The 14,629-nt window shown below is 40.3% G+C and overlaps 1 protein-coding gene across 1 annotated transcript in view; it reads left to right on the top strand.

The window, feature by feature from the left end:
* Positions 1 to 14,629, top strand: part of EXOC4 (exocyst complex component 4) — a 755,174-nt gene that overhangs the window by 685,134 nt on the left and 55,411 nt on the right. The window contains exons 15-16 of the mRNA XM_041727473.1: positions 2,302 to 2,443; positions 12,547 to 12,725. Coding sequence (XP_041583407.1) covers positions 2,302 to 2,443; positions 12,547 to 12,725 — 321 coding nt within the window. The remainder of the gene's footprint in view (positions 1 to 2,301; positions 2,444 to 12,546; positions 12,726 to 14,629) is intronic.

Below are 14,629 nucleotides of genomic sequence, written 5' to 3' on the forward strand. Positions count from 1 at the left end.
TAGAGTTTAGGAGATTGGTATAACTTTTGACCTGAAGCCATGAGCCTGATCTCTTCGGGCTCTGATTTCTGCCCCTTATCATTGGCACATAAAGAGCTCTCAAACCCCAGTTAGGGTCATTCAACAGCAGAGTCCAGGTACTCAAAAGCCCTAACATGCTTTCAAGTATTAGAATGGTGGTACTTAAGAGTTGCTTTCGGGCAGCCCCCGTGGCTCTGTGGTTTAGCGCTGCCTTCAGCCCAGGGCGTGATCCTGGAGTCCCGGGATCGGGTCCCACGTCGGGCTCCCTGCGTGGAGCCTGCTTGCTTCTCCCTCTGCCTGTGTCTCTGCCTCTCTCTCTCTCTCTCCTCTCTGTGTATTCTCATGAATAAATAAATAAAATCTTTTAAAAAAAAAAAGTTGCTTTCATCCAGCCTGCCAAGTGAAAACATTATGAAGGCAGTGATCTCGCCTTATAATCATCCAACTTGGGCAATGTTACCCTTAGAGAGGGGGCGGGTTACTGAGCATCCTGAATAATGCCAAAGCTGGTGGTAATCTTAAATCTACGTCATTACATTTTATTCTTTCTTACGGATCAGTTCCCTTGGCCCAAATTTGTTTGGTTTTCATTTAATCTTTGCCAAAATATCTTAATTTATTAAAGTCTGGTTTCCCAGAGGAGAAACTTGGCCTTATGAGGCTGGACTGTCTTTCTGGGCTGTTCTCTGGGCTTAGCAAAGTCCAGAAACAGATGCAGCTCTGAAAGGCCTGTGACTATAGAACCTGCCACAGCCACACGTGACTCTCTGCCCTGTATGGTGACCTCCTCCCGAGTTAGTGATGCTTTGCCAGATCTCATATCCCCTAAGTGCCCTCCCTCCAAAAGATACTGCATCCTCTGACAGAAGAATTCTCAGGTGGAAAAGCAAAAAATACTGATAATGAAATTTCAAGATGGAATTATCTTTTAAGTACCTTGTCACTATAATTAAGCTTAAGACTCATAACTTGGACAAATCACACGCCAAAGAATAATAATAATTGCTTGTTATTTGTATTAATATTAAACGAGGTTGATATGCTATTTTTCTGTGTGTTTTAGCCACATTAACCCATTTAATGCTCCTCAAAACCACATGTTGTAGGTAATAGTACTCTGTTTTACAGTGAGAAACTAAGACATAATTTAAGTATTTCACTCTTGGTCATGTAAGTAAGTAGTGGAGATAGGATTCAAAGCCAGTCTTGGAAACTGTAGAGTAGCAAAAGAACTTTTGCATGAAATTGCCAAACTAATTGTTGGTGATCTTTGAGAAATTATGGGGAACTGGATATGCAACAGAGGCCTAGACATAAATATAGTTCTCACTTTTGCTGTTCAGTATCTTCCCGAAGAAAATGTCTAAGTTCCTTAAATATTTTTATCAATTACTTGATAGAGATACAGAAAGTAGTTTTATCAAATTTTCCAAAAAGACCTTTTGGGGCTTTTAGCTGACTATAATCTCTCTATGAGTTAAAGTAGAATATGGCACACTTCCTGCTCCACCCCACCCCAAGATTTCAGGCTTCTGTGCAAGCAGCATAGCATCTAGAACAAGGGAGCTGATAATTCTGTCCGGACAGGACACACCTACTCTGTATTATTTATTATGTTTGGTCCTGAGAGCTACATTTCAAGGGAGATCTAGAACAATTGGAATATTTTTGTTGGCAAATTATGAGAATTGTAAAATAATTCACTCTGACTATATGAAGAATAGCTGAAAAACTGGGGATAACTAGCCTGGGAAAAGGAAGACTTCAAGGAAGCCAAAAGACATGGTATCTTTAATACCTGAAGTGCTAACACATGTGAGAATGAATGTGAAGTTGGTAGAATCAGAGCCAATGATTAGAAATTAATGGCAACAGATACGGCTAAATGTAGATGGCCACGTCTTTCAGAGATGGAGTAGATTGCCTTAAATATTATCAAGTTCTCTTTCACAAACATTTGTGTGAATATGCAACCAGAAGCACAGCAGCCACTTGAAGTTGTACAAGTGACACAAGCCTAGACCACGTGGTTGGGCCAGATGACTACTAAGGCCACTTTTCATCTCTGAGATTCTGTTCTATTAACCTATGCATTGATTGAAGGCAATCAGTGTTGAATCAAGTACAGAAATAGTCTATCGTGTCTTGGACATCTAATGCTGCCAACACCAGCATTAGCCAAATTGGCAAAAACATGATGAGCAACAGAGTAAGATGTCATTTCAAGCAGATCTATAGGTATCTGGTGCAGTGACTGATATTTTCTTCTCCTTCTTTCAGTGTTGTCTCCTGCTCAAGAGAGCCATATGAACATGGATCTTCCTCCAGTGTCAGAGCAGATCATGCAGACTCTGAGTGAGCTTGCCAAATCCTTCCAGGATATGGCTGACCGCTGCTTGCTGGTCCTACATCTGGAAGTCAGGTATGACACAGCCAAGCACAAGACTGCAGTTTAAATGCATCATGGGTCATATATCACTTGCTTCTTTCTAGAAAGTGTCACCATAACTTATCATTGATGCCCTTTTTTTATACTGACTGTGATTTTTAGTGTTAATCACCGTGAAAGTTTGGAATCATGTGCTGTATCGGAAATATGGTGATACAGAGTTTGCCTGGCCTGTGACATCAGAATGATCTGGATTTGAATGTCTCTACCAGCTACTAAGCCATCTTAAGTCAGTTAATCACCTTTACCAATCCTGCTTTCTTTCTTTTTTTTTTTTTTTTAAGATTTCATTTATTCATTTGAGAGAGAGAAAAGGAGCATAAGCAGAGGGGAGTGGCAGGAGCAGGCTCCCTGCTAAGCAGAGAGCCCGACATGGGACTCGATCCCAGGACCCGGGATCATAACCTGAGCCAAAGGCAGACGCTTAGCTGACTGAGCCACTCAGGCACCCCAGTAACCTTGTTTTCTTATTGTAAAAGTAAAACAGTAATTCCTAACTTACAGACTTTGTAAATGAAATAATAATTAGTACAATGCTTGCCACAAAATAAATGCTCAAAATGTGGTAACTTTATGATTATGGTGATTTTATTGTCACTGATATTTTTACTAATGTACTCTGCTGATTAGTGAAGGAGTATACAGATGCAAGAGCTATGACCCCTTCCTTCAAGAACTTACAACCCAAAAAGAAATTACATTAAATAATAATTCAGGACAATAGTTTCAGAGACTCCGTATTTTTGGACTCTTGTTTTTTCCCCTGCGGTGTGGAACAAGCTAATGCTTTGGTGGCCTCTCTTATCACATCTATGGAAATGGTAGAAAGAAAAGACTGGGGAGTTTTCAATCATTTGTTCATTCAATAGACATTTACTGAGTGTCCTCTCTGTGCTAGGCAGTGTTCTAGGAATTGGGATACAACAATGAAAAAATCACTCAAGGGCCCTGCTCTTATGGAACTACATTCTAAGGGGGGGAAACAGGCAATGAATGAACAAAAAAGATAATTTCACATAAGTACAACTAACAAAATAAAATAGCATAATGAAATCAAGCAGTGCTATCCAATAGAACTATAAAAGTGAGCTATATGTTCAAACCACATAATTAAAATTTTCTAATAGTCATCTGAAAAAGTAGATAATATAATAAATTATATTTTTTCTAACCCAGTATATCCAAAATACTATCATTTCAGCATGTAACTCATGTAAAAATTATTGATGAGCTTCATTTTTTTTCTGTACTAAGCCTTTCAAATTTGCATATTTTACACTTACAGCACATTGAAATTCAGACTGGTCACATTTCAAGTGCTTCACAGCCACATGTGGTTAGTCCTATCATTCTGGACATTGGAGAGAGTAGCTGGGGTCGACTACGAAGGGGTATTGGCTTTTTTGGCTTTCAAGTAGTATGGCCAAAGGAAATATGACATGGTAACAGGAAGGAACCATCTGTACAAAGAATTTCTGACAGAGAGGGCAACACCCCAAGGTCCCAAGACAGTAGAGCTTGGCAGGGTTGAGGAATGGAGAGGAGTGTCACTCTAGCCCTGTGAATAAGGACGGGAAGAGGAGTGGAAGGTTACATAAAGAGGCATGCTAGGGCCTGACCATGTGTGGTCATGAAGCCTGGCCAATTAGAGTGACCCTCAGACCAAGTAAAAGTTGAGATTTCAGGGATGCCTGGGTGGCTCAGCGGTTGAGCACCTGACCCTGGCTCAGGGCGTGATCGGCGGTCTCAGGATCGAGTCCCATATCAGGCTCCCTGCCTGGAGCCTGCTTCTCCCTCTGCCTATGTCTCTGCCTTTCTCTCTGTATCTTTCATGAATAAATAAGTAAATAATTTAAAAAAAGAAAAGAAAAGAAAGTTGAGATTTCATTCTAAGTGCCTGGAGAAGACATAGAAAGATTTTAAGCAAGGGAGAGAGATTCATTCATTCATTCATTCATTTACTTTTCATTTTTTAAAGGGCACTTTAGCTTTTGTTTGGAAAAGGGATTGTAGGAGGAAATATGAATGGAAGCATAGTGACTGTTGAGACCAGGTCCGAGCACCAGGGTGGCAGACGTAGAGGTCTGAGAAGGGTTGATTTGAGATATATTTCGAAGGTAGAGCTGATGAGATGTGTCAGTCAGTTGGATTCGGTGCAGGGGCCAGTGGCAGTGAAAGAAAGGACCCAAGGCAAACCACACCAGCTTTGGGGCCAGGGTAACTGTGTGGGTGCCAGGGCTGTTAACTGGGGTGAGAAAGTCTGAGGGAGGAGAAGAATGGGGGCATGGTGGTGGACATCAAGACTTCCATCTTGGAGATTTCAGTGTGAGATGCTTACTAGACCTCTGCGTAGCAACATCAAATAGACAGCTGGCGGATACAGACATTAGCAACTGGAGGATCAGAAAATTCTAGATCGGAAACTGTATAGTAATACATCTGTATTACCATGAGACATTATTAAAGTTCATGTAGCATTTTGTTTTTTCATTTGGAGTCTTTACTAGATTAAGGTTTTAAAAACATAAATAGGATTTTAGTTCATGTGTCTGGACTCCAGTTAGAACTTGGATGTCTTTCAGGTGTGCTCAGGCAAAGCATAATTGATCATGTTTTGTGGGTGTCGTTTCTTTTGTATGCCGCGTGCTTTTTTCATTCTTCATTATCTTGTCCAGTGAGTTACTTCTTAATTGCTTGTGAGCACTTTATGAGAGGAGTCAGGGAAGCAGCATTGCAGATTTGAAGTGTTTTATTACACAGCATCATTTCTGATATTTCTCACATGCAGCTGTCCAAAAAGAAAGGCTCTTCCACTATGTTTTCTGACTTGTTTTACAATAATTTTTAGATTTGTTTTATATTTATTTACAAGCTGACAGTAAAATAAATCAGGTGGTTTCTATGAATAGATACATGCAATAGGCAGAAACAAAAACAAAAATCAGAAACATTCTAATGCCTCCATTACTTGGGTTGCACAGAAAAGCAAGGGAACATCGAATTAATTACTATCACAACTCCTAGAATTCATGCTATTGATTGTGTTGGGAACATAATGTGTTCCACATCCAGAATTAGCCTCTTGGAGTGTAGTTCATTCCGAGTGGGAGATTTTCAACACGTCAGAGTAAGTCTTTTAGATCCTTAACCTGTATTCTGCCCTTTTAATATTTGTACGTCATGACAGTACTATTCTTAATGCTGCACACACTTTGGTCATTATTTATTAACTTTACAAGAAACCATTCAGTACAATAACACCCATTGCTATATCTCTTTCAGCAATCATTTAAAAACAGATAAAGGTCATTGTAAGAATGAATAACAAAAAGCACCGAGTTTTACAGTCCCTGACACAGAATTTTCTTCCCTTGACTTTTACGAAAAGCACTAAACATGTTTATTGTTTCTAAATTAAATTCCCTCACCTTCTCATATAACATGGTTTCAACATTCAGGTTGCTTTCTTATGAATATGCTGCTCATTGTCTTTGTTCCTTTTAAAGTATGGTGGAGATACAGTGAGCACTGGGTGTTATATAAGACTGATGAATCAGGGACGCCTGAGTGGCTCAGCGGTTGAGCATCTGCCTTTGGTTCAGGGTGTGATCCCAGGGTCCTGGGATCGAGTCCCACATCGGGCTCCCCGTATGGAGCCTGCTTTCTCCCTCTGCCTGTGTGTCTCCTGAATAAATAAATAATTTTTTTTTAAAAAAATGATGAATCACTAACCTCTACCTCTGAAACCAGTAACACAGTATATGTTTTTTAATTGAATGTGAATAAATTTTTTAAAAAACAGAGCAATGGGAAACCTTAAAAAATTTTTTTGAATAAAGTATGGTAGATAAAACTAGGCAGAGAGCCCCATGGATGGTTCAGGTAATAAATATTGACATACTTCATTCTTTCCTTGTCTCAGTAACAAGCGTTTGTGTGCATGTGTGTTTATACAGTTAATACGATAAAACGAGTAAGACATTTCACTGGCAGGTCAGTACATTGTACTATGGTACAATGTACCATATGGTACATTGGTAAATGTACCATACACATTTGGTGTATGTGTAACGCTAAATAAGGTAACGCTAAATTAAGGTAACGCTAAAATAAGGAGAGTGCCAAGCACCTCTGCTATCCCAGTGGTTTACAGTGGAAGAGACTGTTGTCCCCTGGAAGGCAGGAATCAGGCGTACCACTTTTATTCTTATGGCCCCAGACCCTGGATCAGTCCTGCTACATAATAGGTGCCCGATAAAAACTTGAATGGTTCTTGAGAATTAGCTGGTTTGAAATGAAACCCAAAGTAAGCGCTTCTTGTCCAAACAAAACCTGTTGTTCTTTAAAGAAAATGAATTAAAAAAAAAAAAAAGAAAGAAAGAAAATGATTTGGAGACTCAGGTTTCACCCAGTCATCTGCTACATGTATCTCAGAAGTACGGAGGCTGCGTGGCCAGCGTCTTCCTTGTCACTATAATCTCCTAGTGGTTGTTTTGTTCCCATCCTGCCATAAAAGAGAATTAGGACTTAGGCCCTGTCATTCAGGAGCTGCTGCAATGAAGAAGTGGCTGGTTAGTACTGTGTCTGGTACTTTTACCCCAGAAGCCACTGGAATAGGAGAGAACAGATAGAATAGACAAAGAAATTAATGGGGAAAAAAATAGTGGGAAATGCTGGCAAGAAGTCCAAACAACTTCAGATGCCGAAAATTTGTCTTATTCACCAAAATATCTTTATATCCATAGCCCATATTTTTCTGTAGCGTCGTTCAAGTTCAAACCAGAAAGTGTTCTCAAATCCAGTAGGTTCTCTGTTGAAGGACCAATCCAAAGAGCATTGGACATTTTACCTGTGTCACTGTAGGTCACATTTAACCAACAAGCACCCCTTTCTGCAGTTTGAAGCATAAGGCAAACAACACCCCCAAAAGATGAAAGACGTGTTGCGACCATTAAAAATTGTTGAGGTTTTTTTTTTATTTCCTATTTGAAGTTTCGGAGAGGAAAATTAAGTTGCCATTTGAGCCCAAGATGCCAGGAATGTCGCCTTTATCAGCTGATTTTTCTCACCATCAGGAGGGCTCTAAGTGGGCTCAACAGCAGCCGCCTGCCACTGTTGGGATCCAAAGTGTGCATGCACTTTCTGAAAATCACCCATCCTGCTGTGTAATCAGCAATATTTGCAGAGATCCTTAATGCCAAAGTCGTGTTAAGGTCAGCAACAACATGCCAGAACCCAAAGTAAAGAAAACACTTTTTGAATTTGACATTTGCCAGTGACTAGTTTAGTTTCTTTTTCATCTCTTGCTATTTTGGGAGAGGAAGAGGGTACCTCCAAGCAGTCTTATTTCTCTCCGGCACCACTCACTTCAGGATCTCATAAGCTCTCACCTCCAATTCCTGAGAATGTCCAAAGTCGTCTCTGTACTGTCAGCGGCTTCCCTTCTTCACCATCATTCTACCCTGTACACTGTGCTCAAGTGATCTTGCCAGAGCTCGTATCTGATTATATCATTTCACCTCTTAAAATCCTCCTAAGGCTCCCTATGGCTTCTCAAATAAAGTCCACAGTCCATAGATGGCCCCCAAAGCTGATAATCACCTGGCTCCTACCCATCTCCCCAAGCTCACCTCGTGCCTCCATCTTCACATGTGATCTGTGTGTACTAAAAGGAACCCCTTGTCATTCCCGAAAACTGGCCTTCTTTCATGCCATTCAAAGGCCTCATGCTTTTGTACATGGTTTTCCCATTATCTGGAGTTATGTCATCTGTAATTTACTATAAAAATACTTTAGCACTGATGGCTTGATTTTATTTTCGGCTAAGAGCTACTCAGTTTAAATTTCAACCGCAGTAGCAATCAGTCTCCCTAGTCATGAATCCCACCCCAGGACTGGTCAGCTTTCACGATCAGAAAGGTCACATTTCAGAGGGGGCTGCAACCAGCGCAGTTACTGGTGTCTGGATTAACACTATACACCTTGCCGATTAGCACAGGAATGCCAGTATGAATTTTTTTTGGAGAAAGGAAATTAGTCATTAATTGATGCAGCTGTTAGATGATCACCCATAATGAAAATGAGCTGGTAGTCAAGATCTTAAGATTCCCCTGCATAAGCAAGTTGTAAGAATATAGCACATCCTATACAATACAGCTCAAAATGGATCAGGGCACCTGGGTGGCTCAGTCAGTTAAGCATCTGCCTTCAACTCTGATCCTGATCTCAGGGTACTGAATTGAGTCTCACGTTGGCTCTCTGCTCAGGAGGAGTCTGCTTCTCCCTCTCCCTTTACCCCTCCCCACTGCCTGCTTGTGGATGCTCTCTCAAATAAATAAATTAAATCTCTAAAAGATTTTTAAAAGTGGGTCATTGGTCTAAATATAAAACCTAAAACCATAAAACTTCTAAGAGAAAACTTAGGACAAAAAATGTTTGTGAGTTTATTTGGGCCAAGATGACTTATGTATGACCCAAAAACACCATCCATAAAGGAAAAAAATTATGAAGTTCATCAAAATTAAAAACCGTTCTTTAAAAGACATTGTTAAGATGAAAAGGCAAGCCAAGGAGTAGGAGAAAATATTCCCAAAATGCATATCTAATAAGGGACTTGTATCCAGAATATATAAAGAACTCTCAAAACTGAAGAAAACAAACAACCAATAAAAATATTGGGCAAGGTGCACCTGGGTGGCTCAGTGGTTGAGCATCTGCCTTCAGCTCAGGGCATAATCCTGGGGTCCTGGAATCGAGTCCTGCATTGGGCTCCCTAAGGGGAGCCTGCTTCTCCCTCTGCCTCTGTCTCTGCCTCTCTCAGTATGTCTCTCATGAATAAATAAATAAAATCTTTAAAAAAAAGGATATTGGGCAAGAATTATGAACCCAAAAGTATATGGATGGTGGATAAGCACATGAATATATGCCCACCATCAGTAGTCATCAAGAAAATGAAAATTAAAACCACAGTGAGATACAACTATATATCTGTTAGAATAAGTAAAAATAATTTTTTAACCCAACAAACACCCAAAGGCTTTAGCTGAAGTGAAATTTCTAACAAAGAAAAACAAATACTGCATGATATCACTTATATGCAGAATCAAAAAAAGAAGTCAAAATCATAGAAACATAGAGCAGAAAAGTAGTGGCTGGGGTTGGAGAAATAGAGGTTAGTAAAGGTACAAATTTTTAGTATAAGATTTGAATAAGGCCTCAGAATCTAATGTAAAACATGGTGACTTTAGTTGATACACAATATCATATAATTGAAATTTGCTAAGATGCTAAAAGTGTAGAACTTAAATGTTCTCTTTCTTTTTTTTTAAAGGATAAATATGTGACAGACATTAATTAGGGGAATAGATTGGGGGAATAGATTGGGGGAATCCTTCAACAAGATGTATGTCTATCAAATCAAATCACAATGTGTGCTTAAAATGTCTTACAATTTTGGGGCACCTGTGTGACTCAGTCAGTTAAGTATCTAACTCTTGGCTTTGGTTCCGTGATCTCAGGATCATGAGCTCGAGCCCTGCACGGGGCTCCACACTCAGCTTGGAGTCTGCTGGTCCCTCTCCCTCCCCCTCTGTCCTCCCCTTGCTCTTTCTGTCTCTAAAAATGAATAAACACAACCTTTAAAAAAAAAATCAGTAAGCTCTGGTGCATCATTGCTGGTAGGAAAACAAAATGGCATAGCTCCTTTGGAAAACAATTTGGCTGTTTCTTTTAAAGTTAAAATAATACTTACTACATGACCCAGCAGTTTCACTTCCAGCATTTACCTATGACAAATGAAAATTTATATTTACACAGAAACCTGTACACAAAGCAGCTTTATTTATAATCACCCAAAACGAGAAACACCCCAGATATTACCTGGTAACTAGGTAAACTGTAGTATTTCCGTGCAGTGGGAATGTGCTCATCAGTAACAAGGAACAAACACACATGAACAAATCACAAATGCTTTAAGCAGAGAGAAAGAAGCAGAACTCCCAAAGCTACATACTATATGATTCCATTTATATGGCACTCCGGACAAGACAAAACTCTAGGGAGCGTAAAGAGATCAGTGGTGGCCAGATCCTTGGGGTCTGGGTAGGGCTTGATGGCAGAGGGGCTCAAGGGAATTCTGGGCATGATGATATCGTTCTATAACTTGATTATAGTTGTGATGTTACAACTGTGTGCATTTGTCAAAGCTCATAGAACTAGACACTGAAAAGGGTGAGTTTTACTGTTTACAAATTATTTCTCAATAAACCTTACTTAAAAAAAGGAAAGATGACAGTCAAGCCTGAAGCTCCATCATTAGGAATAATGCCCAAAGCTTTTGCAGTCATTTGTCTGGAACATGTCCTGTCACCTGATGCAGACCATGAGGGTAACAGCGTTTTCACTCTGAGGGTCTTCACGTCTACCTCTAGTAAGCCTCCCATGGCACGATCAAACAGCGCACCCAAAACAATAATTCCGACTTCACTGGGCTTAGAGTACAGTCTGTTTGAAGTATGCCTGCCAATGGATGGAGGATTTTGTTTTCTTTTCTTTTCTTTTTTTTTTTTTTTTTTTAAAAAAAGCCTGTGAGGTAGAATTATTTGGACTGAAACTTGCTTTTGTTACTGCTTAACACAAAAGTCACAGAGTAGCCAGTCCTTACCCATCTCAGACTTCTTGGCAGTTACCAATAACTACCAAAGAGAACCTAGGAAATGTGCATGGTCAGAATGACTCAGGCTGGGCAGCCCCAGTGTCGCAGCGGCTTGGCGCCGCCTGCAGCCTGGGATGTGATCCTGGAGACCCGGGATCAAGTCCCACATCGGGCTCCCTGCATGGAGCCTGCTTCTCCCTCTGCCTGTGTCTCTGCCCTGCCTCTCTGTGTGTCTCTCATGAATAAATAAATAAATAAAATCTTAAAAAAAAAAAAAAAGAATGACTCAGGCCATGCCAACATAGGAGTGCCCTCCTTCCTCAAGCTCATTCAGATCATCTTGTTTATTTAGGTATCACCTCCTGTTGCAAACCCTTCCTGACACCCCAGGGCAGATGTCCATGGCACACTGACACATGTGCTTCAGATTGAGACACTTCTGAAAAGAAGAGGCCTTCTTTGGGGTTTTTGTATTGGGTTGTTTTTTGTTGCTGTTTGGTTGGGTTTTCTTTTTTAAAGATTGTATTAATTTATTCATGAGAGATACAGAGAAAGGCAGAGACATAGGCAGAGGGAGAAGCAGGCTCCCTGTAGGGAGCCTGATGTGGCACTCAGTCCCAGGACCCCAGGATCACAGCCTGAGCCAAAGGCAGATGCTCAACTACTGAGCCACTCAAGTGCCCCTGTTTGATTGGGATGTTTTGGTCTGCCCCAGGAGGCTGTGGAGTCTTTTAGGGCACAAAATCATGTCTCACGTTCCCAAATGCGAACACAATTTTATTCTTAAATAAATAAGTAAATTTATTTTAGTGTTTTGCTTAAGTAACAGGCTAATTGTAATAAGAGTGATGATAGCCAACACTTCCAGTGCACTTGCTCTATGCCAGGCCTATGCCATATGCTTGGTACTTAGTAGCTCCTCAGAGCACCTTATGAGGTAAGTGTTGTTGTCATCCCAGGTGCACAGATAAGGAAACCAAGACATAAAGGAAGTGATGCGCCTGAAGTCACACAGCTAGTAAATGTTGAAATTGGGAATTGAAACCAAAGTAGTATCATTCCAAGGCCAACTCTTTAGAGCTCTGTGACCTGTGCCTCTCAGTTTTGCTACAGCAATATCTTTTAAAAGATAGAATGCTTTTCACATTATGCATATAACCCCAGTCTTTGAAAGGAGTTTTAGAGCTCATTTACTGCTCAGCCCAATGTTTGGATTAATAAGCAAGTGAGGATCACAGAAACTGACTGGCTCCAGATCACTCACTTATTCGTTAGATGGCTTTCTAGTGAACAAGCAGAGGAGTGCATAAATATTTACAGGGCCACTGCTGCCTTAAATATTTGAGTATTCTGTCCCAAAAAATTATTGTTTTCATCAGGAAAATATATTGCTAACTGCTCTCTCCATCTTTGCCTTTTTTAGGGTTCACTGTTTCCACTATCTCATCCCCCTTGCAAAGGAGGGGAACTATGCCATCGTTGCTAATGTGGAAAGTATGGATTATGACCCTCTGGTGGTCAAGCTCAACAAAGACATCAGTGCCATTGAAGAGGCCATGAGTGCCAGCCTTCAGCAGCACAAGTTCCAATATATATTTGAAGGTCAGACCCTGCCTCTATGCCTAGGATTTGAGGAGGAAGGAAGGGTGAAGGTCTTTTTGTTTTTTCTATACTATTGAAGTTCAAAACTTGTAGTTGTTTGGGTTTGGGTTTGGTTTGGTTTTTCCTTTTTGAATTAAAGCTGCAATATCTGGTCTCTCTCTCTGTATAGCTGCAGCCTGGGATGTGATCCTGCAGGTAGACAACAATATGGCTGCCATCTGCTCCTGGTTGGGAAGATTTAATCCAACATAAGGCAGATGGCAGCCTGGCTGCCTCCCTGACATACCACTCGTGAGAGTTGTGTAAACACATAGAGTGGACCATGAGTTAGTTCAGGAGGAGCTCATAAAAGAAAAAGAAGCACACATAAAATGAGAAGATTCTAAAAGAGCTCTCATTGACTAAAATTATCAGCAGAAATGAAAGTTTTCTCTCAAAGAACACGCTACTGTCTGAAAAGAACAGAAACCTCTGATCAGCAGAGATTTTAGGAAGTCCATATCCATAAATGCCTTGGGGCAGGCAGGCAAGGAAGAGTATGAAAGCAAGTTCCATGTAATGGCATTCAGCTTCAACATTTTGAAATATGTGATGCCAGCCAAATCATTTTTCATGCCAAATTCCTCCCATGGGAAGGTCTTTTAGGACTTCAAACTATATTCCCTTCCTTCTTCTTCTGGTTTGTTTATATGTAGGCCTGGGTGCCAAAGGTACCTATGGTGTCTCTCAGAATTAAGCCAATGTTATTTAAAAACAATTAAGAAGTTTCTTTGTGCAAAAGATTATAGAACCTGGGGATAAGAAAGAAATGCTTGGCAATTGCTTGCTTTAAGAATCAGTTATGTCCCCCAAAATGCAGACCAAAAAATAAGAAATCCTATTTTCCCACTAAATGATGCCATAAAGATGCGTTCTGAAAGGAATTATCCCTAAAAGACTTCAGCCAAAAAGAATTAGTGATTAAAAGGTAAACTATTCTCCCCATGGCACTGAGAATCTGGAAGCAGTCCTCTGGAGCTGGCAGCTCCGTTGCCCCCCTGAGAAGTCACTCCTCGCTCACTACAGTTGCCTCCTTGCTCTTGACTGTGGCTCTTCCAAGCCCTGTAGTATCAACATTCACAGTTCCTAGACTTACCTTCTCATTTGCCCAGACATTTCTTAACCTCTCATTCTGATGAGTAGCAATTCTCTTCTTGAAATACGGGTGTAACACTCTGACTTAGAATAGAGGGGAAGAAATAATGCATTGAAGACTTTCTGTGTAAAAACCTCTAGGTATTTATCTGTGATACTACTTTCTAAATTCAAAAGGCATAATACTGAATTTGCCAAGGAGTGGGGAATGGGGGTAACAGAGTCTCAGGCTTCTTTGGCGTGGCAGAAAGGAGTATTTTATCAGATATTATTTGAAGTTGCTAGTGCATAGTGATCATTTAAAGCAGACAACTTCTACTGGGTTTTATTTTTAATTATTATTATTATAATTTATTATATACATGTACTTACATTTTGTGGGAGGAAGGGAAAACCAAATGGATCATTGTATTTTCACGTGTTCTTCTCTGCTTCCAGAACCTCCTTACAGAAAAAGAAAGTTTCCATGCTCTTCGGTTGTTTATAACAACCTGGAAAAAAAAAAAAAAAACAACCTGGCATATTTTCTAAGCCCTTGGCCTGGTAGCTTGAGGTATAACATGGCAGGGCTGGAGCAGTGGTTATGTTGAATCGAGCCTCTCCATTTGTGACTACTAGGACATTGTATACTCTGAAACTATTGTAAGATCAGTGGGTGCAACAATCCTCAGGGATAGACATCCTTTGGTCATTTAAGTTTGTGGAGAATTTGAAGAGAGAAACCCTTCCAGATCGGTGTATAAGTTCATGCAAGGTGGTACTAACCGTCT

The sequence above is a fragment of the Vulpes lagopus genome, chromosome 13, assembly GCF_018345385.1.
Source record: "Vulpes lagopus strain Blue_001 chromosome 13, ASM1834538v1, whole genome shotgun sequence".
Classification (NCBI taxonomy): domain Eukaryota; kingdom Metazoa; phylum Chordata; class Mammalia; order Carnivora; family Canidae; genus Vulpes; species Vulpes lagopus.